The 27,320-nt window shown below is 36.9% G+C and overlaps 1 protein-coding gene across 1 annotated transcript in view; it reads left to right on the top strand.

The window, feature by feature from the left end:
- The window catches only part of LOC117322207, a 133,817-nt gene that overhangs the window by 46,516 nt on the left and 59,981 nt on the right, over window positions 1-27,320 (top strand). Inside the window, exon 2 of the mRNA XM_033876982.1 lies at window positions 2,180-2,386. Coding sequence (XP_033732873.1) covers window positions 2,180-2,386 — 207 coding nt within the window. The remainder of the gene's footprint in view (window positions 1-2,179; window positions 2,387-27,320) is intronic.

Raw genomic sequence — 27,320 nt, 5'->3', positions numbered from 1 at the left:
GTGACTCTGACACCCAAGGGGCCAAAGGGGTGGGGCCCAATAGGGGAAATAGAGGTAATACCTTTAAATCGCTACTAGTCATAAAGTTATAAATGGATTTGATCCCAATTCGGTCAGAAACATCCTTGGGGGAAGGGGAACAGATTTTGCATAAATGGTGACTCTGACCCCCAAGGGGCCGGAGGGGCGGGGCCCAATAGAGGAAATAGAGGTAATGCCTTTAAATGGCTAATTGTCATAAAGTTATGAATGGATTTAAACCCAATTTAGTCCGAAACATCCTTGGGGGAAGGGGAACAGATTTTGCATTAGTGGTGACTCTGACCCCCAATGGGTTAAAGGGGCGGGGCCCAGTAAGGGAAATAGAGGTAATTCCTTTAAATCGCTACTAGTCATAAAGTTATGAACAGATTTGAATCCAATTTGGTCAGAAACATCCTTTGGGAAAGCGAAACAGATTTTGCATTAATGATGACTTTGACCCCCAAGGCGGCAAAGGGGTGGGGTCAATAGGGGAAATAGAAATAATTCCTTTAAATCGCTACTAGTCATTAAGTTAAGAATGGATTTGAACCCAATTTGATCAGAAACATCCTTGGAGAAAGCAAAACGGATTTTGCATTAATGATCACTATGACCCCAAGGGACCAAAGGGGTGGGGCCCCATACATATAGGGGAAATAATGGTATTTCTTTTAAATCTCTACTCGTCATAAAGTTATTAATGCATGTTGTAAACTTAGAGAGTCTGGACTTCATTATTTCTTTAAAGCAGTTTCGATCCTCACACTATAACAATATATAGCATTTTTTGAGGTTGACAAACGAAAGGAATTGAACATGAACATTATTTTGACATTTGGTCAAATCCAACCAGGTGAGCGATACAGGCCCCATGGGCCTCTTGTTTTTGTTTCCTAGGGCGGCCTTCGGTAAACATTAAAACAACATAAATCTACGACCGCAGCATCGTATGGCCAAAATGATCGCTTCACTGTTACTATTTATAGAAAATCTTTGTCAGCGCTCTTGCGACTTCATTTCTGAACGGATCCTGACCAAACTTCATATATGGGTCCAGCATGGGAATACTTCGAACGAGTTCGTGTTTCAGGGTGCCAAGGTCAAGGTCAAGGTCACTGTTACTATTTATAGAAAATCTTTGTCAGCACTCTTGCAACTTCATTTTTGAACAGATCCTGACCAAACTTCATATATTGGTCCAGCATGGGAATACCTCGAACGAGTTTGTGTTTCAGGGTGCCAAGGTCAAGGTCACCGTTACTATTTATAGAAATTCTTTGTCAGCACTCTTGCAACTTTATTTCTGAACGGATCCTGACCAAACTTCATATATTGGTCCAGCATGGGAATACCTCGAACGAGTTCGTGTGTCAGGGTGCCAAGGTCAAGGTTAAGGTCATGTCTATTGCAGTTCAGTGCAAATGACAACTGATGTTATTTCAATGTCCTGCAATAACCCCACCCCCCATTTTGCATCAGAGTTCATGTGTTAGCACGCGAGGGGATTTGTATCGTTTGCGATGCCTTGTTGTTTAACATAATACTATTGGATTTCTTTCCGACTGCTGTTGATACCTGAAACATTTATTAAATAATAAGACACTGTTACATAAATGTAGTGACGTTACACTAAACATCAAGCTACACGTATAATACTGACAGAGTGACCATGTCAGACCAGAACACAGGTAAACACTGGCTGATCGGCACTCGCCAAAGGCTACCCCTCACTGCGTGGGCATTGGTGCATGACATGATCACACCGGTACGTTTAAAAAAGTCATGCCTAATTTTCTCATGGTTTAACCTTATCTCCTCAGGACAAGCCTAAATTCCTCAGTAAGGCCTAAAATACTCGCGACAGGCCTAATCTTCTCATATCATACCTAATTTGCTTGTGAGAGAATGAATACAATCAGGGAGGCCTAATAATTAGACTTCTCGCGAGGAGATTAGTACTTTTCTGGGTACCAGTGAGATGCAATAGGCCATTAATTCAATAGATTTCAGAAGTTTCAATCTTTGATTTCAAAAAATGTCAAATATTTGTTCTGAAGCATGCCACAATTGAAATGAACTAAAACGTTGCCTGCAGGTCAAAATTACACTTGTCGATAGTTTGATAAGATCATTTTAATTTTGTGTGTTTATTCAGGAACTATAGGAGGAAGCATATTACGCTGTGCACATTTCAACCAATCCACACTTTCACAACACCCGGACATCACTGTGACCTTGACCTCTGATGGTACACCTGTCGTGAAAAACCATGTTACTGTCCAGTGTCGGGATGAAAACCATTTCTGTTACACGACCTGGGACCGAAATGCATCTACTGGACAGGTCATGTCCTTCACACAAGGTAAGATCAATACAAGTTCTTTTATCAAATGTTTATTATTAGATGTCTATTATTGAATGACTATAGTCATCATGGTTCGTCCGTCGTCGTGTGTCGTGCGCCGTGCGTAAACTTTTCACATTTCAAACTTCTTCTCAAGTTCCATCAGTGGATTTAGCTGAAACTTGCCTGAAATGACGCTGGGATGGTCCTGACCAAGTGTTGTTATTTTTTGGGTCAGTCTGAAATCCAAGATGGCCGCCACAGCCGCCATTTTGAAAACACATTTGAAACTTCTTCTCAAGTTCCACTGGTGAGATTGAGCTGAAATCATGGTTTTCCTGAACAACATGTATTTAAAACTTCTTCTCAACTTCCACCTGTGGGAGTCAGCTCAAACTTACCAGAAATGATCCTGAGTCTTGATCAAGTGTTGTTGTTATTTTTCGGTTTGATCCAAATTCCAAGATGGCCATCATGGCCCACAGTGCCACTTTACCTGCTACAGAGAATAGTATAGAAATAGTATAAGGGTCTTTAATTTAGAGTCAGATGACCGTTAAGGCCCTTGGGCCTCTTGTTTGTCTCCCTCACATGGGACCTATGTGAAATGTGTTAATGAATTTTTAGTCCCGATTGATCTGATTAATGTTATTTGAAACTTATTGATCTATATATATAGTGATAGGGTCCCATATTGATATATATATAGTGATAGGGTCCCACATTGATTATATATATAGGGATAGGGTCCCATATTGATATATACCGTAAATATTCGGGTATAGTGCGCACTCGCGTATAGTGCGCAGGTACGTTTTTGAGGTTCATTTTCAAAAAAAAAAAAATTGTTAATTTTTTTTTTTTTCAATTTTCAACTGAGCGGTAGATGAATTCTAAAGCATAAGATGATAGGAATTTGTAACTTATGAAAACTTATTTACAATGTACCACATTTTATTGGAATCACCGGTCAGATTTGACACATTGGATTGACAGGTTGTTTACATTATACCGCCACAGGCCTAGTCAGCTTGCAAATTGTAGCGGTCCCATATACGCTGTTGTACCAACAAAATAATTAATCCTACCCTCAATTACCTTGTGATTTTCATGCAGGTATGGTCTTTTGTGGTATCTTTCCACGAACATACAAAGCTAATTAAGCTCAATTATAACAAGATTGACTAGTAAGCTGACTGCTACGTAATGTAACACAGGCCGCCATTTTGTATACAGTACAGTACGGAAACAAGTCTGCTGTCGTCGTGCTGGTCACAACTTTTATATCAATGAATTAACATGTGTAATGGATAAATCTAAAATGCAGACGATAAATAAGAGTAACCCGGTAGTTTTCACAGTCATATTGTATTTTATATGGCCAGTTGGTCAGTGACTGCCGCACGAGATCAAGGCATTAGTGTTACCCGTGCCTAATTGCGCATGCGTGCTGTTACAGCTTCCGTAAATAAACAAGTTGAACGTTATCAGTTTCTGGCAACATTCTGGATTTATAAGGTGATTAATTTAGAAGTATGAAATAACTAAGTACTGCTATATCATTTCAAGTTTTGTTTGACGTTAATTGAGATGTTATACATCGTTTTGGACCTGAATACGGGAACATGCTCAAGTGAGATCGTATGTGTACGGAACATGTGGTCGACTTAGATAAATTCACGTAATTGCTGATAAATACACAATTTCAAGGAATTAAACATTAAAATAACTATTCATTTCTTTGATTATTTGTTAACTATTACTTTCTTAATGCTTTATATATGTTATATATATATATAAGTATTAAATCAATCCTGCTGTGAAAGGAAACGATCACAAATCTAAGTCAAATCACATCCATTCTGACTGGGAAAAGGCTTGTACTTGCGTATAGTGCGCAGTGGTCTTTTTCACTTGTCAATTTTTGAAAAAAAGTGCGCACTATACGCGAATATTTACGGTATATATATAGGGATAGGGTCCCATATTGATATAAATAAATAGTGATAGGGTCCCATATTGATTTATATATATAGTGATAGGGTCCCACATTGATTTATATATATAGTGATAGGGTCCCATATTGATTTATATATATATATATAGTGATAGTGTCCCACATTGATATATATATATAGTGATAGGGTCCCATATTGATATATATATATAGTGATAGGGTCCCATATTGATATATATATATAGTCATAGGGTCCCATATTGATTTATATATATAGTGATAGGGTCCCATATTGATATATATATATAGTCATAGGGTCCCATATTGATATATATATATAGTGATAGGGTCCCACATTGATTTATATATATAGTGATAGGGTCCCACATTGATATATATATATAGTGATAGGGTCCCATATTTATATATATATATATAGTGATAGGGTCCCACATTGATATATATATATAGTGATAGGGTCCCACATTGATATATATATAGTGATAGGGTCCCATATTGATTTATATATATAGTGATAGGGTCCCACATTGATATATATATATAGTGATAGGGTCCCATATTGATATATATATATATAGGGATAGGGTCCCATATTGATATATATATATAGTGATAGGGTCCCATATTGATATATATATATAGTGATAGTGTCCCACATTGATATATATATATAGTGATAGGGTCCCATATTGATATATATATATATAGTGATAGGGTCCCATATTGATATATATATATAGTGATAGGGTCCCATATTGATATATATATATAGTGATAGGGTCCCATATTGATATATATATATAGTGATAGGGTCCCATATTGATATATATATATAGTGATAGGGTCCCATATTGATATATATATATATATAGTGATAGGGTCCCATATTGATATATATATAGTGATAGGGTCCCATATTGATATATATATATATATATAGTGATAGGGTCCCATATTGATATATATATATAGTGATAGGGTCCCATATTGATATATATATATAGTGATAGGGTCCCATATTGATATATATATATATATAGTGATAGGGTCCCACAATTGATATATATATATATAGTGATAGGGTCCCACATTGATTTATATATATAGTGATAGTGTCCCATATTGATATATATATATATATATAGTGATAGGGTCCCATATTGATATATATATAGTGATAGGGTCCCATATTGATATATATATATAGTGATAGTGTCCCACATTGATATATATATATAGTGATAGGGTCCCACATTGATTTATATATATAGTGATAGTGTCCCACATTGATATATATATATAGTGATAGGGTCCCACATTGATTTATATATATAGTGATAGGGTCCCATATTGATATATATATTATATAGTCATAGGGTCCCATATTGATATATATATATAGTGATAGGGTCCCATATTGATATATATATATAGTGATAGGGTCCCATATTGATATATATATATAGTGATAGGGTCCCACATTGATATATATATATAGTGATATGGTCCCACATTGATATATATATATATAGTGATAGGGTCCCACATTGATATATATATATAGTGATAGGGTCCCATATTGATATATATATATAGTGATAGGGTCCCACATTGATATATATATATAGTGATAGGGTCCCATATTGATATATATATAGTGATAGGGTCCCATATTGATATATATATATATAGTGATAGGGTCCCATATTGATATATATATAGTGATAGGGTCCCACATTGATATATATATAGTGATAGGGTCCCATATTGATATATATATATAGGGATAGGGTCCCATATTGATATATATATATAGGGATAGGGTCCCATATTGATATATATATATAGTGATAGGGTCCCACATTGATATATATAGTGATAGGGTCCCATATTGATATATATATATAGTGATAGGGTCCCATATTGATATATATATATAGGGATAGGGTCCCATATTGATATATATATATAGGGATAGGGTCCCATATTGATTTATATATATAGGGATAGGGTCCCATATTGATATATATATATATAGTGATAGGGTCCCATATTGATTTATATATATAGTCATAGGGTCCCATATTGCCTCCAATGTGATTTGATAAGCTACTCCTGGTGTGAGGTCAGTTCCTAGATGGCCTATTTAGTCTGTGTAGATGTAACTCATTAAAATTTAACTTATGCCTAATGACTTATCCTCCAAAAAACCATGTGTTGCAATTTGATTTAAAATTTATGTACATCACCAAAGACTTAGAGGAGATCTACTGCTTAAAATCTGTTATATTTTCTAAAAAAAAATAGGGTTGATTTATCGAAGACAGTGGAATTTTACTTTCTCCAATACAATTTAATTTGCTTCAGTATAAAATTGTTTAAAATGCATCATGGACAACTAACATGATCTACTATTTCCATGGCAAATTGTCTGATTTACATCATTCAAAGATTGTGGAGATCTACCATATTGTCATTCCTGAATGAGTTTTGTAGTTTGAGCCTATATAAGTCACACCCCTGACATTATACATTGTTCTAGGCTAATTAGTGCAACCTCAAGTGTTAGTGAGTGGCCTGGTTCTACAAGGAGTGCCATATGGGTGTATAGATGTACAAAGGTATAAGTGTCCAGCTTTGCATCAAAACTGTAGAAACGAAAACTCAACTTACAAGTGTGACATTTTTTAAAGTAAATTTAGCATACTGGAACATGTTTGAAAAGAGTATTATTTCTACCATCTAATACATCTTTATAAACCCACCTTATCAGTAAAGGGGAATAAAGTAGTCATTATGTGTGTGAGCATGTGTTTTTGGTTGCAATCTTTAAGAATGATTCAACTGAATATTTTCCAAACATTTTATGGTTTTTATTAGGTCATCTGATCCGAAGGGTCAGGATGACCTATATATAGTCATCATGCTTCGTCCGTCGTCGTGCGCCGTCCGCCGTCCGCCGTGTGTAAACTTTTCACATTTCAAACTTCTTCTCAAGTTCCACCAGTAGGATTGAGCTGAAACTTGCCTGAAATGATGCTGGGATGGTCCTGACCAAGTGTTGTTAATTTTCGGGTCAGTCCGAAATCCAAGATGGCCGCAATTGCCGCCATTTCGAAAACACATTTGAAACTTCTTCTCAAGTTTCACTGGTGAGATTGAGCTGAAACTTGCTGAAATGATCCTGGGATGGTCCTGAGGAAGTGTTGTTATTTTTCAGGTCGGTCAGAAATCCAAGATGGCCGCCATGGCAACCATCTTGAAAAACACATTTTAAACTTCTTCTCCAGTTCCACTGGTGTGATTGAGCTGGAAATTGGTGAGGATGTTAAAGAAGGAGAGCCAATAAAGTGTTGTTATTTTTTGGCTTCGTAAAAACTTTGACATGGCAGGCGGCAGCCATTTTGTAACATGATTGCACAATCATGGTTCTTCTGAACAACACCTATTTCAAACTTCTTCTCAAATTCCACCAGTGGGATTCAGCTCTAAATAAGCGCAGAAATGATCCTGAGATGGTCTTGACCAAGTGTTGTTATTTTTCAAGTCAGTCAGAAATCCAAGATGGCTGCCTTGGCAACCATCTTGAAAAACACATTTTAAACTTCTTCTCCAGTTCCACTGGTGCGATTGAGCTGAAAATTGGTGAGGATGTTAAGGAAGGAGAGCCAATAAAGTGTTGTTATTTTTTCCGCCTCGTAAAAACTTTGACATTGCAGGCACGGCAGCCATTTTGTAAAATGATTGCGCCATCATGGTTCTTCTAAACAACACCTTTATCAAACTTCTTCTCAAATTCCACCAGTGGGATTGAGCTCTTACTTACCAGAAAGGATTTTGTGATGGTCCTGACCAAGTGTTGTTATTTTTCAAGTCGGTCAGAAATCCAAGATGGCCGCCTTGGGAACCATCTTGAAAAACACATTTTAAACTTCTTCTCCAGTTCCACTGGTGCGATTGAGCTGGAAATTGGTGAGGATGTTAAGGACGGAGAGGCAACAAAGTGTTGTTATTTTTATGCTTCGTAAAAACTTTGACATGGTAGTCACGGCGGCCATTTTGTAACATGATTGCGCAATCATGGTTTTCCTGAACAACACTATTTCAAACTTCTTCTCAAATTCCATCAGTGAGATTCAGCTGTAACTTACCAGAAATGATCCTGAGATGGTTCTGGCCAAGTGTTGTTATTTATTGGGTCAGTCAGAAATCCAAGATGCCACCATGGCCAACAGTGCCACTATATACTTGCTACAGAGAATACATACTACAATAATAGAAGGTTTTTAATTCAGAGTCAGATGACCGTTAAGGCCCCTGGGCCTCTTGATATTCAAGATATAGTTTTTTAGGTCACCTGAGACAAAGTCTCAAGTGACCTATTCTAATTGCCTTTTGTCCGTTGTCGTGCGTTGTGCGTTGTGCGTCGTCCGTCGTGCGTCGTGCGTCCGTAAACAATTTACATTTTCGACTTCTTCTCCAAAACTCCTAAACCAAATTCAATGAAATTTGGCAGGAAGCTTTTATGGCTAAAGGTCAACCAAAATTGTGAATTATATGGTCCCCACCCCCAAGGGGCCTGAGGGGCGGGGCTAAAAAGGGTCAAATTTACTAAAACTTCAAAAATCTTCTTCTCTACTCTCAGATATCGTGGAATCAAACACTCTTCATAGATGGAAGGGTCTTAAGGTACTTTACCAAAATTGTGAATTTCATGACCCAGGGGTCTCGTGTTTGCCCCTGGGGAGGGGGTAAACTTTACTATAGTTTATACAGGGAAATCTCATTTTTGACTATTATTTGTTTGATTTCTATTTGAATTCATTCTAATTTGGTTAGCATTTTCAGCTTGGGATCGTGGATGGCAGTTTGATGGTATGCACATGTTGGCCCTGACTGACCCCCAGGGGCTGATGGGCGGGGCTAAAAAGGGTCAAATTGACTGAAATTTAAAAATCTTCTTTTCAAAACCCAATTAAGATAGAATCAAATACTCTTCATAGGTGGAAGGGTCTTATGGTGCTTTACTAATGTTATGAATTTCATGACCCTGGGGTCACAAGTTTGCCCCTGGGGAGGGGTAAATTTTACTATAGTTTATACATATAGGGAAATCACATTTTTGACAATTATTTGTTTGATTTCTATTGGAATTCATTCTAACTTTGTTAACGTTATCAGCATTGGATGACAGCTTAATGGTATACACCTGTTGGCCCTGAATGACCCCTAGGGGCTGATGGGTGGGCTCAAAAGGGTCAATTAGATTAACTGAAATACTTCAAATCTCAGGTGACCGTTAAGGCCCATGGGCCTCTTGTTTGGTCATCTGACCAGATTAAGAGTCAGAATAAACTCATACGCCATGTGTAAGCTTTTACTTTCAAATCCGTATTCCTTCTTAATGTCAAAGTGGATTTCATCCAAATTTGGACTGAAACTTCATTGAGGAAGGGCAATCATGATTCATATAAAGGATCCCTGGGGGCAGAGGGGGCTCAATTTGGGAACTTAGCTAAAATTTTGCTTTAAAGTGTCCTTTATGCTTTAATGGATTATGACCAAATCTTGTTTGAATAAAAAGGCTAAGGCAGTCATAGGTAACCTGAGATGATGTCTCAATTAAGTGACCTATTGAGACCTTGAATCGGCTGGCATTGTGTGTTGTCCAATGTGTCTCATAAACAATTCACAGTTTCCACTTCTTGTCAATAACCAAGAGGCCCTTTACCTTTACCTACGTTCAAGGTCACAAAGGTCAATATCTTAAAATCTTTAAATTACTTCTTTTCATTAACCGAGAGACCCTTAAGTCATGAGCTTGAGCCAGTTTTATGCTGGGATAAAGGGAAACCGTGAGCTAATGCAGTAACCCTTGGTGTCAGCATCCCACCCCACTTTAATGTTTTTGGGGTAAGTTTTTGGAAAGCTTATAAGTCCAAAAGTATACACCTCACACCCTGTAAATTTGGTTTATACATTCATTAGAGGTCTAGGAGTGATGTTATAGCAAAATCATGCAGAAAAAAATTGTAATTTTTTAGCATTTTACCATTTTGTGGACTGAACTTTTTTGACACTAAAACTCACTTTATACACACATCAAAAATCAGAGAATAGTGTGATTGCTGCTGCAGGTTGAGCTTCACAATCATTGATTGCACTTGTTGAAGCCTGCAGGAGAAGTTTAAAAAGATATAGATTTTTTAACAGTCCGACGTTACTTATTAATCAGCTTTGTTATGGTATATACTGATCATCTTTGACCTTTCTATGGTGGAGCACTCAGGAGGGTTTTACTAGCCTTTGTCCAGGAATGAGAAATTATAAGGCCTTGACCAATATCATTAGATCAGATTATTTTGTTGACCAAGTTATTACCTTCCTCTTGTCTTCGTGAAACTTGGCCTTGGGTGTGATGTTTAAGGAGGCCATATGATCAGTGTCATTAAGATGCTTAGCTATATAGGAAATCTGTCAGCTTGTCGGAAATAGATCCGGTCCCTAATGGGTGTATAGGTCTAGAATGTTCACAGAGAAATATGGGAAAGGTGATTTGGTCATGTTTGGTTGTCTTATGAATTATGGCATCAATTTATACACTGAACATTTTCCCAACTTAAAGGTTAACAAAGGTGTTTTTTTTTTTATTTAGCATTGAAACTAACATTAAGAAGTAATCATAACTTTAGCTCATTTTCTTAGAAAGTATGAATACAGTTCACATTGGGTTTTCGCAAGTAGGCATTAAGTGAGTTTAGTGTAATATACGTATGATCAATACCTGTAATGGTCGAGGACTAACCTCTAATAACTACAATACTCTGTTACTATTATACGTATGATCAATACCTGTAATGGTCGAGGACTAACCTCTAATAACTTCAATACTCTGTTACTATTATAGGGGTCCCAAACAATATGTTATTTATAATTTCAATTGAATTTTGCGACACCGTAATCAGAGTTATCCATGGAATAAATTTAAGAGCCTTTGCAAGAGGGAAAAAACCCGACTAAAATATTTCGAAAAATATTGCAATACATCATTTATTCCATTCAGGTCTTGTCGACGAATTGAAGATGATAATCCTTTTGAATGGGTTTTTAGAGGAGTTTGTTCATTTTATCATTTCCCACTTCACTGCAATATGTATATATATTTTTTTTGTAACTTATATTTTTGATTCAATACAATAACACATGTACATGATAAACACACAACTACATAACACTACTCGTACATCTGCTCATACATTGGTACATACACACACATACAGTAGAAACTCTGTATAATGGTTATCACACACACAAACCAATTATGCAGTGATTATTACAAGTATATATGATATAACAATACTCCAGGCATACTTCACTGCAATATATTGAATATTGGATAAAATTACTACAATATGTATACCAAGATATTGGAAAAGCTTTTAGCTCCATTTGTGGTGTCGGATAAAAAGTGATGTTTTGGACACTGAAATAGATGATCTGACAATGAAGTGGTATAGTGGCAAGGAGCTTATGTCCCCTCAACATCAACCTGTCTGGACTTAAAACATACATTTATGAAATTAGGTCATTGTTCTAACCGACCCCTGAATCCACGATTTGGAGAGAAGGACACAATATCATAATAATGTGACTGCTACATATATCGGATGAAAATCTGGATTTGGCCACTAAGTATTTTGCTGACTCCCAGCCTGAAGTGCTCAAGGTGAACTTAAGACTTGGCACAACATCTGTTGTCTGTCAACAATTTCTTTAGATCGTTAATAGTCATGAACAACTAAATGGATTTTGATGAACTTAAATTCTGATTAGTCTGCAGAGCATTATTGGGCAAAGGAGATTCAATGTTGTATAAACAGAGGGCGTGGCTCCCCTGAACCTGAAGCTGGAGTGGCAAGAAGGTAAATAGGGGTAAATCCTTTAAATGGCTACAAGTCCTGAACAACTGAATGGATTTTGATGATATCTGGTCTGGGGAGCATTATTGGGCAAAGGAGATCAATGTTGTGTGAATAGAGGGGCCTGAGGGGCGGGGGCCAATAGAGAAGTATAGAGGTAAGATCTCAACTAGTCCTGAACGATTTTGATGAAATTTGGTCTGGAGAATTATTGGCCAAAGAGATTCAATTAGGAGTGTGATTTCACTGAGTCCACATTTTGTTTGAACAGTTGCCTTGTCAAAAAGTAAAATGAAATGTAATAACTTAAATGGGAGTATTGTGCCATGATTGCTGAAATACCAGGTGAGTCTGCTGGGGTAAAGGGCTGCCAAGTTTGCTCAAATGAATTACCTTGATCTATGTTCAAAGTCACCAGGTTCAAATTGACCAAATCTATTAAACAACTTCCCAATACCAGAGAATCCCAGGAGAGATCTGATATTTAGTCTGTAGCAGTCCAAGATGAGGGACTACCAAGTTTGTTCAGACAAACCTTATCACCATTCAAGGTCACAGGGTTCAAAGGGGTCAAAATCTTTAATTGACAACCTTCAGTTACCATGAGACACTGAGACCTATTTCATACTGGAATGAAGGGCTACAAAATTATTTGAAATTCTTCTCTTATATTTAATTAATAAAACCAACCAGTAGATCAACTTAAAAGCCTCATTAGAAGCAGGTGAGCGATACAGGCCCATTTGTCCTCTTTTATTTATTGAACTTTTTTTATGAATCTTCACATGTGTACAGTTTAAATCGGCCAAGAATTGCAATCGATGGATATGGTCAGTCAAAATTAATGGGCACTAATATTAAGCCCAACAGAGAAAGTTTGGGGACTAAAATCTTTTTCTTTATCCTGTTATCATTTTATTAAGTCTTTCGTGGGCCCAATTCTTTTTATTTGTTCTTGAAAATTTAAGGAAATTGGTGGATATTATAAGTTTAAGATAAACTCTAAGATGAAATGAAAAAGTTTGATTGGGCGGAATTTAGTTGTTCGATTTTCATGAAAATTGGTATATCAGTGCGGTATACCATTCCAAACACAATTTTGAAATCTGTTTTGTAATTGGACAATTTACAGGCTTCTGAAAATTTTAGATGTAAATATTAATTTTCATTAAGATAGGTTGACTACCTTAAGGGTGCATGCCTTGACAAACTCCAGTGAGAATATTGAAGTTCTGATGGAAGTTCAATTAATACTTAATTATTAACACTATAGTAATTTGTTTGTGCGTCTGTCCATGTATCTGTCCATGCATTATAAGTGTGTACAAGATAAATCTCGAAGAACCCTTGGAAAAAATTAGGTCATATTCACAGTGTACAGTTCTACATCTGATAGATTTTGGTGGTCATTGATCAAGGTCAAAAATCTCACTTGGCTGCTTTAAAAAAAGAACAAATAGGGAGGGCTATGTTCTTGATGAAATCCTTTCTTCCAGTAAGGACACTGCATTTTGAGGTATCTATACGTCCTTTCTGGTGAAAGCTATGGCAGTTTTCTGATCATGAGAACATTTCCGATGTAATGTTATTACTGACTAGACTGCTAAAGGAGTATAACTAATGGAACAGTTATTTGTATGACAATGTCATGACTACCACTTGGAATTGGCCTAATTCAAACACTGCTGACCTTGGGTATGCTTCAATGGTTTGTTCCAGTTCCTTCCAATGTGTCCATTTCAGAACCTTAATGAATAAAAGAAACAGCTTGTCAACATATTGATTGTCTTTCTAGAATTTGTTGCTCTCTTCAGACAAAACATACAATTACATATATTGTATTGGAGCCTCTAAGATAACATCTTTATTTGGTCCAAATAAATGTGACCCATCTGATACAGACTCTATCAACATCTCCCAGAAATTCTTCCGATTCAATTATGTGTTAATGAAAGGGTCAGAATCAAGATCTCAAATAGATACATTGGGACATGTAGAGGAACAAACAGCAAGAAGATTTGTTTATTCAGGCTGGCTAGGTTCTGTTACTTTTGTGTTTACACATGAAACTGTCAAATATTCTGACAGCCTTGGAATGTGACCCTGCATGCGAACAACACTTAATGCATTAGGTGTGGTGATCTGTCTTGGGTGGTGATACGTTTAGGTTATGGAAACCTTTTGAAAATGTCTGAATACCTGTCAGACATCCTGACTGCACAAGTTCCAGCGTCTGTGAATGTTAATTGTGAATTTTGTTAAGTTGGTGTAGGGGGAGATTGATACTTTTGTTGTGACAGATTTGTTTTAATCTTTCCTAACATATCTTCCTGTCCATTATGAGGTGATTGATCTTCACGACTGGGTCTGTGGTACCCAAGGGAAATGCCAGCTACTTGCTCACTTAGTTTTGGTTCCATTGTTATCATATATATACAGTGGATTGAACTTCTATAAACTGAACATGGATATTTGTTTGGTTTACAGAGGGTTCGGTGTGGAGAAGTTGATAAAAAAAAAACCGATCAAATTCCGGATAGAATTGGTCGGACGATGTTTTGTTAGATTGTACCCAATTACAATTCGGCACTAGGCCTACTGTACGTACGTAGACAATTTGGTTTGTCTGACGAATATGAATATCATGAAAGTAAATCAACGCATATATTGCAGATTATGTAAGAAATGACTATGAATATAGTTTTATACAGTATTTGTACATTTACGATCGACATACATTCTGTTACATCGGCTGAAGCTTCGCCATGTGGTGGGGTCCAATACGGGATATTTAAATATTTTACAAAAAACCAAAATCGTCTGATATGAAAGTGTGTGAAGATGTGTTGTTTCAATATTAATTACAATTGATCAGATGATATCGGTCATATTCCCAACATCAGTTTTTAGGTCACCTGAGACGAAGTCTCAAGTGACCTATTCTAATCGCCTTTTGTCCGTCGTCGTCCGTCGTCCGTCGTGCGTCCGTAAACTTTTTACATTTTCGACTTCTTCTCCAAAACCACTTAACAAAATTCAATGAAATTTGGCAGAAAGTTTCTATGGCTGAAGGTCAACCAAAATTGTGAATTATATGGTCCCCACCCCCAGGGGCCTGTGGGGTGGGGCCAAAAAGGGTCAAATTGACTAAAACTTCAAAAATCTTCTTCTCTACTCTCAGATATGGTGGAGTCAAACACTCTTTATAGATGAAAGGGTCTTGTGGTGCTTTACTAAAATTGTGAATTGCATGACCCTGGGGTCTCACGTTTGCCCCTGGGGATGGGGTAAACTTTACTATAGTTTATATAGGGAAATCACATTTTTGACTATTATTTGTTGGATTTCTATTGGAATTCATTCTAACTTGTATCAAATTATCAGCATGGGATGACACTTTGATGGTATGTACATGTTGGCCCTAATTGACCCCCAGGGGCTGGTCGGCGGGGCCAAAAAGGGTCAAATTGACTAAAATTTCAAAAATCTTCTTCTCTACTCTCAGATATGGTAGAATCAAATACTCTTCATAGATGGAAGGGTCTTAAGGTGCTTTACCAAAATTGTGAATTTCATGACCCTGGGGTCTCAGGTTTGCCCCTGGGGAGGGGGTAAACTTTACTATAGTTTATATAGGGAAATCACATTTTTGACTATTATTTGTTGGATTTGTATTGGAATTCATTCTAACTTGGTTCAAATTATCAGCATGGGATGACAGTTTGATGTTATGTACATGTTGGCCCTGGTTGACCCCCTGGGGCTGGTGGGCGGGGCCAAAAAGGGTCAAATTGACTAAAATTTCAAAAATCTTCTTCTCTACTCTCAGATATGGTAGAATCAAATACTCTTCATAGATGGAAGGGTCTTAAGGTGCTTTACCAAAATTGTGAATTTCATGACCCTGGGGTCTCAGGTTTGCCCCTGGGGAGGGGGTAAACTTTACTATAGTTTATATAGGGAAATCACATTTTTGACTATTATTTGTTGGATTTGTATTGGAATTCATTCTAACTTGGTTCAAATTATCAGCATGGGATGACAGTTTGATGTTATGTACATGTTGGCCCTGGTTGACCCCCTGGGGCTGGTGGGCGGGGCCAAAAAGGGTCAAATTGACTAAAATTTCAAAAATCTTCTTCTCTACTCTCAGATATGTTAGAATCAAATACTCTTCATAGATGGAATCAAATACTCTTCATAGATGGAAGGCTCTTCAGGTGCTTTACGAAAATTGTGAATTTCAAGACCCTGGGGAGGGGGTAAACTTTACTATAGTTTATATAGGGAAATCACATTTTTGACTATTATTTGTTGGATTTGTATTGGAATTCATTCTAACTTGGTTCAAATTATCAGCATGGGATGACAGTTTGATGGTATGTACATGTTGGCCCTGGTTGACCCCCAGGGGCTGGTGGGCGGGGCCAAAAAGGGTCAAATTGACTGAAATTTCAAAAATCTTCTTATCTACTATATGTTAGAATCAAATACTCTTCATAGACTGACTCCATTAGGACTGATGGGTGGGGCCAAAAAGGGTCAATTTAATTGGCCGAAATATTTCAAATCTCAGGTGACCGTTAAGGCCCTTTGGGCCTCTTGTTTATTAACAAATAAACATCGGACAATACATCGGACACTGGCATCGTTTCAGTGTGTGTATTTATGACCCTGCGACACCCCTCTTTTGGCCTCATTTAAATTAGAGGCGAAACTCAAGCTTCTAGCTCTACTTGTATTCACTCAGAGAAGATAAACAATCTGCTGCATTTCAATAAAGTGTGGCATTGTTTCATAATTACTGTGTTGATTATCCACCACAATCATAACGTCCCTCGGGGTATTTATTAGATACCTGTGTGAACAAATCACCTACATTTATGCGTAGTTCCGAGACACAATTAGGCTTCACACAATATCCGTCACAGGTGTTGTTTCACGGTTGACTCGGCCTGGCCCGACCTCTTGTCATAATCGCTCAGGTAAGGCTGGTTTTCAGAAGTAATTTTTGGTATAATTTAACAGGAACCGGACACAAAATCAGTCCGGTGTTCCGAATTCAGAGGGATCGGTATTTGGAAGTTTTTTAATACTATAATAAAGAAGGACCAAAATTCCGTACAGTGACAATTTGTTCGGTATTCAGAGGTGTTCGGTTTTTAGAAGGTTCGGTTTTCAGAAGTTGCACTGTATAAGGCCTGGCAAGGAGTTGTCTGACATAGTCGGAAACATCCTTGGGGGAAAGGGAACAGATTTTGTATAAATGGTGACTCTGATCCCCAAGGGGCCAAAGGGGCTGACTAAATAGATTTTGATGAAATTTAGTCTGAAGCAAAAATCATTTGGCCAAGGGGATCTAATTTTGTATAAATCGAGGATATGGTTCCCTTAGGGCAGGAGAGAGGAGGCCTAATAGGGGCAATGTTGCAAAATAGATAAAATAAAAAAAAAATAACCCTTTAAACCATAGTTGGAAGATGCAGAAAAAAGGGAGAAAAATAATTGAAATGAAACTTAAAATATTTTTGCCATGATTACTGAAATATCCAGGTGAGCTATACAGGCCCTCTGAGCCTCTTGTTGAGTTATGGCCTTATGCACACAAGTAGTTATAACAGTTAATAATCTTTTTATCCTTTTTTCAGCTACTAGCTACTTGCAGCAAATTTACTCTTTGTAGGTAGCTTATTGAGAAAACAGCATCATATTGTTTTCATATGATGACCATGACATTTTCAAAAGGTCAAGGTCGTCATTGTTACTAACAATAGAAAATATGTTTTCCATGTATAAACTCTTTTAATCACCAACTTTTCTGCGCAGGTGACACATCCACTTCCGTGAAATCCTTGTTTATTTAAAAAAATTACAGTTTTTTTTAAATTTTTTTTCCAAATTACTTATTAAGACTTCATATTCGTTAGTTAGATTACCTTGACCTTTAGCTGATACCAAGAAAATAACATTTAGTCTATAGACACTGGATGGCACTGATGTATCCTGGAGGCTTGGTTGATTAATTGAGATCCTGTTTCAGGACTGGGAAATGTCCATAATCTCCTTCTGTCTGGCTGGAACTTTTACAACCTACATATCATGAATCCTGTCTGGAATAAAATGTCTAGGGTGATATCCCAGCAGGCTAAAGTTGATTATCATTATAGAATTCAAATATACATTTAAAAAAATGTCAATGGCCAAATGGAAAAAGGAAAATTATTTCCATTTGGAAAAAACTTCATTCATACTTTCAATTCTAATTTAATGCAACTATTTTTAACATCCGGATGCCTTTGACACCTGCTGTTTTAGTCGTGGTGGGTAAATTTTGTTAGTCACACTTTTGTTTCCGGCTAACAACTTCTCTTTTCTGTAGTAAGAAAAAAAAAATAATAAAAAGTGATATACACCCGCAGCCTAATATAGTTCCTATTTTAACAGCAGTTATTGACGCGATTTAACTGATGGTTCCTGTGTTTACTGCAATTATTAAAAATGAAATATGAATGTTTGGTGTTCTAGACTATTTTAGAGTATAAATATAAACATTTTCCTCATCAGTATATGCAATTTTGTTCGCCTAGGATTACGTAGTTCTGTATCAATCCTGCCTTGAAAACGAAAGTAAAAAAATTCAGTTTGATCGTCGTGGAAATTTACATGCGTCCCCAGAGAAACTATCCACATGTCTTAGACTCATATGTTCATCCTGAGTTCATATGCAAGAACATTTCATATAAGCCTAAAACCAACCATGTTTACGTATATGTAGTCAAATGTTTACAATTCTATAAATAGCTTTGCAGCCATTCATTCCACGGGATAACTTCAGCTGTCACGTGACTAATCATGTGATCATCGCTTATCGGCCAAAATGGCAGTTATGTCTAATGTAACTAAACCAGCGACCGTTCACAGTTTCATATTTATTTGTATGTCGCTAGAATATGCAAGAAATATCAACACGAATTGAAGGCAAGTTGTAACAAACTACATTGCCGTTTTTCATGAGGATTTTGTTAAATAAGATTATTATTTGTTTATTTGAAAAGAATCTAATGACTATGATCCGTGACTGATGTACTGGCATCTCGTTTGTCAAAACTGTTGGCCTATATGTATATGTCTCGTCGGACAGCGTGACCGACAGCTCGACCACAGTTTTCTATCGAAGTTGAAATATTTGCATTTTCGATGTTACTAGGGGTCATAAAATAGATGTTTGCTAGGCCTAATTAACATCTTATAATATAAATTAAAAAACTTCGGTTGTATACATCTTGGATTTTATCTCTGCATGTTGTTAATAGACCGATTTGGCCTTCTGTTGATTTTTTTCAAAGTTTACAATCAGCTTTACTGATTCAGGAGTATATCAATAATCTTCCACAAGCATTAAAAAAAAGGTCAGGAAAGAACTATACTCAGCTATTGTAAAGTTTTCAGCAGATACTATATGTTATACATGTTTTCTTGAATATATATAGAATAGGAATAACCAGATTATATTTCATTTGATACAAATGTACTGTATGACTATAAAATTCAATTTTAAATTCCTTATTATATGACCTCAGACCCTGACGTTTCTCAGGGCCTTTGGCCCTTTGATTTTAAAATGTTGTTTGATGCAGGACCAGCTGAAGTTTTTTTTTCGCACCATCAGATGTTGGGCTGTTGGAATTGCATTTCGTCCGTGGTCTGTTGGCAATCGATCCTTCTGTCTATCATTCATCATCTGTTCATAATCTCTGGTCCATTGTTAGCCCACCATCATCAGATGGTGGACTCTTCAAATCGCCTTGCATATCCATGGTCCATCCGTCCATCAGTCCGTCCGTCAACAATTCATGTTATCGCTATTTCTCAGAAAGTACTGAAGGGATCTTTCTGAAATTTCATATGTAGGTTGCTCTTAGTCCGTAGTTATGCATATTGCATTTTGAGACCAATCGGAAAACGACATGGCCAACAGGCAGCCATCTTGGATTTTGACAATTGAAGTTATCACTATATTATATTTCTCAGAAAGTACTGAAGGGACCTTTCTCAAATCTCATATGTAGGTACCCCTTGGTCCCTAGTTAAGCATATTGCATTGAAAACAACATGACTGACAGGCAGCCATCTTGGTTTTTGACTATTGAAGTTTGTTATCACTATTTTATTGAAGGTACTGAAGGGATCTTTCTCAAATTTCATATGTAGGTTCCCCTTGGTCCCTCGTATTGCATTTTGGGACCAATCTGAAAACAACATGGTTGACAGACTGCCATTATCACTAAATCTCAAATTTCATATAAAAGTTCCCCTTGTTTGAAAAGTACGGGAGGGATGTTTCTCAATTTACACAGATTAGTCAGAGGAATCGAAAAATAGAGAGAAGATCAATCTGACATGGAACCTATAAAGATCATTCAATGGTGGGCGCCAAGATCCCTCTGGGATCTCTTGTTTGATTTTGAAAACGGTCACTGTTAGGTAGAAACAGGCCAATATGCACCATACCTCTTTCATATGTAGGTTAAATCTCGCTAAATCTCAAATTTCATATATAGGTTCCCCTTGTTTGAAAAGTACGGGAGGGATGTTTCTCAATTTACACAGATTAGTCAGAGGAATCGAAAAATAGAGAGAAGATCAATCTGACATGGAACCTATAAAGATCATTCAATGGTGGGCGCCAAGATCCCTCTGGGATCTCTTGTTGAGTGTGATCCTTAAAAAAACTAAATAGCTGGTAGGCGACCATCATGGATTTGACAAGTGAAGATTATGTGAGCTATTTCTCTTTTTCTTTTTCAATTATAGCAAGTTATTCATAATTCTTTTTTGTATCTCCTGCAAAGAGCAGGCAACATATGGTTGTCGCTATGTCTGTGTCCGTGTCGGCCTCGAAAACTGTTTTCTGAAAAGTGTTATTTATTGTGATTGGTTTGCCAAATGAAATATCTAAGATGGCTGCTGTGGCCTCAAATTGTCAAAATATTGAACACATCAACACATCTTGGAGAAAAATCACCTAGAACATCCAAAATGTATTTGTTCATCTGCTGGTTTACATTCTTGTCTTGTTCAGATCTAAAACTACATAAATATAAGATTGTATGTAACGATTGAGTGTTAATTTTTAGCTCATCTACCCAAAGGGCAAGTGAGCTTATGCCATGGTGCCGTGTCCATCATCTGGCCTTTATCTCGGCATCCGGCATCAACTTTTTTGTTTTAAACAACTTCTTCTCCAAGTCCAGGAGGGCTAGAGACCTGATATTGGTCATTTGTCATGCTGGGATGAAGGGCTTTTTCAAGTTTGTTCTAATGAGTGACCTTGACCTTCATCCAAGGTAACAAAGGTCTAATAGGCTAAAATCTTCAAACAACTTCTTCTCAATAACCAAGAAGCCCAGGAATTTGATATTAGGCCTTTAGCATGCTGGATGAAGGGCTACCAAGTTTGTTCAAATGAATGACCTTGACCTTCATTCAAGGTCACATAGGTCAAATAGGCTAAAATCTAAAAATAACTTCTTCTCATTAAGAAAGAGGCCCTGCAGCTAGGGATCTACACAAAAGGTCACACTCCGGTTCAAATAATTCAAACAATGATTTCTCGATAGCAAAGAGACCTGATATTAGGTCGATGGATACTGGAATGAAGGACTAGAAAATTATTGACATGAATAAACCTAGCCTACTCTGATATTTGAATAAAGTGGTTATCAGTATAGTCTCTGTAGAAATGACCTAACTCAAAGTTGCTGTAGAGCCAGGTGAGCGATACAGGCCCATTGGGCCTCTTGTTTTGTTTTTGTGGAACTTCAGCAAGCAAAAATTCATATGAAATGAAAAAAATGTAAGATACTTTTTATCAAATAAATCAGAAAACTTCATTTTGACAGGTTTCCAAGTTGCAACAGGAAGGACATTCCAGTCGAGACACCCATTTTGTTTTTTTCCATTCACAATTCATGACCTCATTGTCTATGTTAATTAGATGTCAATTAATTTCTGACTGGTGCAGCTAATGAAAATTGCTACACTTAGTGACATATATGCAAAAATATAACACGGGCCAGCTCACTGGTAACAGGGTGATCATTTGATAAAAAGAGGTCTGTCAACATTTCAGTAATTAGAAGCACTACCAGCTATGGTTACCATGTGTCATTATGAAGTCTGGAGATCAATGAAATAAAAACAATAAAAAAAATCAGCACCTTTTCCACCCGCAAGCTATGTGCAATAATATACAGAGCATTGAAAGTTCATACCAATTATTTTACTCTGGCGAGGAAAAAGGCATTATGTAGCTGTTGTTGATCCTAATTGTAATTTTTCAATTTTTTTTTCTAGTTGTACAGTGAATAATACACTGTTAGGGGTTTTTCCATTGTTGCATTTTGATTGCAAAGAAAAAGTAACTGACTATTAAGGGCATTATTTAGAACAGTCTAGCTATATAGGACCTAGCTAATCGGCAGTGAGCTAGATCTGCAGCATTGAACAGTCTACGTAAACTTGGAGATTCAGAAGTTGTCAGCCTTATAGACAAGTGATCAAACTAAATGTTGAGGGCATTGATTGCCTTTTTCATTGGTTTAGTTTTAAGCTCACCTGCTGAAAGCAGTGTTTCCAACTTCTCAGGAATCCAGATGAAAAACCAGGTCAATAAATTAAGGGTCATGTGGTGTGACAACATTTTGTGCGGCAATTACTGACTTTTGTAACTCAAATATTGAATAAAAACAGCAACAATACACAGTTTACATAATTTTGTGTCGCCTTCAAAGCTTAGTAAACTTTACGACATACGTCGTCAGTTTTGTCAGTCAAACTTTTTCCAGACATTTTTTCCTTACTGCTTGCCACAATATTTGAAACTTGTATGTTGCTTGGTCATAACGAATTAAAGTTAGATTTTAAACCGTATCAATATTCCATTCAATTCTGTTTCCATTTAATGGCCCTTAAATTTGCACATAGTAAATTCTCATAATTAACATTTTTAAAACTTTTTTCGCTACTGCTTGCTGCATCAATTTCAAGTTACTTGGTATGTGACTTTAATTATCATATCAGATATACCGATTGAGTTTGAACCTGGTGTTAAAAACAATTTTTTTTTTCTAAAGTTATTGCCTTTTGCGCACTGTCAATTGCTATGATTAGTGATATGAGTTTCCTTTTTTTTCACTGCAACTAAAAAGCCACATAAAAACAGTCGTTATAAACAGGTGGTCGTAGGAGCAGGTTTGACTGTTTGACTCCTGGTTTCTACATCATGGAGTGATGATAACTGATGTCATTGACTCCTGGTTTCTACATCATGGAGTGATGATTACTGATGTCATTGACTCCTGGTTTCTACATCATGGAGTGATGATAACTGATGTCATTGACTCCTGGTTTCTACATCATGGAGTGATGATTACTGATGTCATTGACTCCTGGTTTCCACTTCATGAAGTGATGATTACTGATGTCATTGACTCCTGGTTTCCACTTCATGAACTGATGATTACTGATGTCATTGACTCCCGGTTTCTACATCATGGAGTGATGATTACTGATGTCATTGACTCCTGGTTTCCACTTCATGAACTGATGATTACTGATGTCATTGACTCCCAGTTTCTACATCATGGAGTGATGATTACTGATGTCATTGACTCCTGGTTTCCACTTCATGAAGTGATGATTACTGATGTCATTGACTCCTGGTTTCTACATCATGGAGTGATGATAACTGATGTCATTGACTCCTGGTTTCTACATCATGGAGTGATGATAACTATGTCAGACTCCTGGTTTCCACTTCATGAACTGATGATTACTGATGTCATCGACTCCCGGTTTCTACATCATGGAGTGATGATAACTGATGTCATTGACTCCTGGTTTCTACATCATGGAGTGATGATTACTGATGTCATTGACTCCTGGTTTCTACATCATGGAGTGATGATTACTGATGTCATTGACTCCTGGTTTCTACTTCATGAGTAGCAGACTTCTGGTTTCCATGTCATAAAGTGTCCACGTCATGAAGAGATGATAACTATGTCAGACTCCTGGTTTCTACGTCATAAAGTGATGATAACTAACGTCATTGACTCCTGGTTTCCATTTACTTTTTATTTAAGCTTGTCTGATTAAAACTTGTTTTGTGACATGGAAGCTACCCTATAAGGCTTTATATGACTGATGTAGCATATCTGTTGCTTCCTGTAGGCTGCAGTATGAAGGCGATCTTTTCCCTGTAATCTGTGTCATTTGGGGAAATAGAATGACAGCCACATGAAATATTAGGATTATGTAGGAAAAAATTACCTATAGGCAGCAGTTTTTGAGAAAAAATCTCTTGTGTCAAAATGTTGTGTGAAATGAAGTTTGTGTATATTTGTTCAATATTGTTTAAGATTGAAGACAAGATAAGAAAACTACCCAGCTGTTTTGGAATCAAAGAGTCCTTTGTATACTGGAAGGATAGGGTTTTTCCAGGCTTTTCATATTTCACAGCTTTGGCGTGTTATTGTTAGAATGTAGTTTTCAAAACATAAAGATGGACAGATAGAGAAGTTATCAGTTCCAAACAGATTAGTATATTGTACAGCAAATTTCAACTCTGAAAACTCACCATATAGCTACAGCTTAAGGTCATTGAGTTTAATCAAATGTGGTTGTTATGTTCAGGTGCATGGTCCTTCTAGCTTGATGTGGTCTCTATAAAGAGGTGGTCCTTCTAGGCTGATGTGGTCTCTATATAGAGGTGGTCCTTCTAGCTTGATGTGGTCTCTATAAAGAGGGGGTCCTTCTAGCTTGATGTGGTCTCTATAAAGAGGGGGTCCTTCTAGCTTGATGTGGTCTCTATAAAGAGGGGGTCCTTCTAGCTTGATGTGGTCTCTATAAAGAGGGGGTCCGTCTAGCTTGATGTGGTCTCTATAAAGAGGTGGTCCTTCTAGCCTCATGTGGTCTCTATAAAGAGGGGGTCCTTCTAGCTTGATGTGGTCTCTATAAAGAGGGGGTCCTTCTAGAGGATTGGTCTGTAAATATTTTTCCAGATAATGGACTTTAGAAATACATTGAATTACTTTAACATGATTTTTTCTTATATATCTAAAAGTATGTTTCACAAAAAAGATCTGCGTAAATGACATTTTTCATCTTTTGTTTTGTGTTTTAGCCTTATCTATATAGCATCTAGAGGAAAACTTTACAATACTGCTATGACTATTTACAATGTAAAATGTGTTTATCTTCTTTCATAAAGTACAATAACTGAGGTTTGGAGAAGTGCTGAAATGTATATATCTGGTAATGGCTGGAAAATCTATCATTTTGTTATTGGTACCATTGTATAACAAGTGGTAACACATTGTGTGTATCATTCTGTAAAACTTAAGTGATATGTAGATAAAAGTCGCAGCTATAATGCATGTTTACTCTACTAGTAGATAAAAAGACATTTTCATAGACTTGCTAAAAAAAGTTGAAACACGAGATAAAAGCTCCATTCAACAAGGATAGTTTTGTATACATTTGTGAAGGGAAAATATCCCAAGTACATCGTATTACAGCAATTAATTTCAGATCTACCAAAATTATATTATCACACTAGAGCTTATCAGTCAGACACATTTCAAAACCTCTCCTGCAAACTGTATGACAGGGTTGTGGAAAGACAAGCCATTCTGTGTGGTGATGTTTATATAAGATGGTTGCCTCCCTCATACTCATGCCTGCTAGGTCTGTATTCATGCTCTAGGCTCAATACCATCTCTGTGCATTTCAATCTAGTTCCTCTGTAAGCTGTCAACATTATTCCGACAGAATGACAGAAATCAGGAAAAAAAACTAGACAGATCATTTCTTGTGGGGGATGATTTGTTCCCAGTCAAAGAGGGAAAATAATTAAATATTTTGTCATATCCAATATTTCCCAAAAAAATTATATGAATGTACATTGTATTACTGAAATTTTAGGATAACAGTCCCAAAAAGTCAAAAATGGGGGCTGAGTCTCAAACTAAAGGACCTCTAACAAAAATGGGGGCTGAGTCTCAAACTAAAATGGACCTATGACAAAAATGGGGGCTGAGTCTCAAACTAAAATGGACCTATGACAAAAATGGGGGCTGAGTCTCAAACTAAAATGGACCTCTAACAAAAATGGGGGCTGGGTCTCAAACTTAAATGGACCTCTAACAAAAATGGGGGCCGAGTCTCAAACTAAAATGGACCTATGACAAAAATGGGGGTTGAGTCTCAAACTAAACGACCTCTAACAAAAATGGGGGCTGAGTCTCAAACTAAACAACCTCTAACAAAAATGGGGGCTGAGTCTCAAACTAAACGACCTCTAACAAAAATGGGGGCTGAGTCTCAAACTAAACGACCTCTAACAAAAATGGGGGCTGAGTCTCAAACTTAAGGACCTCTGACAAAAATGGGGGCTGAGTCTCAAACTAAACGACCTCTAACAAAAATGGGGGCTGAGTCTCAAACTAAAATGGACCTCTAACAAAAATGGGGGCTGAGTCTCAAACTAAAATGGACCTCTAACAAAAATGGGGGCTGAGTCTCAAACTTAAGGACCTCTGACAAAAATGGGGGCTGGGTCTCAAACTAAACGACCTCTAACAAAAATGGGGGCTGGGTCTCAAACTAAACGGACCTCTAACAAAAATGGGGGCTGAGTCTCAAACTAAACGACCTCTAACAAAAATGGGGGCTGAGTCTCAAACTAAAATGGACCTCTAACAAAAATGGGGGCTGAGTCTCAAACTTAAATGGACCTATGACAAAAATGGGGGCTGAGTCTCAAACTAAAATGGACCTCTGACAAAAATGGGGGCTGAGTCTCAAACTAAAATGGACCTATAATGGAAATTGGGTGCTAAATAAAAATATTCATTAAATGCCGAGATATGTGAAGCATATGTAGTCATTAATCATTAATTTAAAATTGGTTTGTTTCTCTATGGAAAGAAAAAAAAATAATTTGGGTATTAACTCTTATCATGCTGAGCAAGGATTATCTCCCCTCTATACT

The sequence above is a fragment of the Pecten maximus genome, chromosome 2, assembly GCF_902652985.1.
Source record: "Pecten maximus chromosome 2, xPecMax1.1, whole genome shotgun sequence".
NCBI classification, from domain to species: Eukaryota; Metazoa; Mollusca; class Bivalvia; order Pectinida; family Pectinidae; genus Pecten; species Pecten maximus.
Note: the sequence above shows the minus strand (reverse complement) of the source record. Positions and strands in the feature narration are given on the sequence as shown.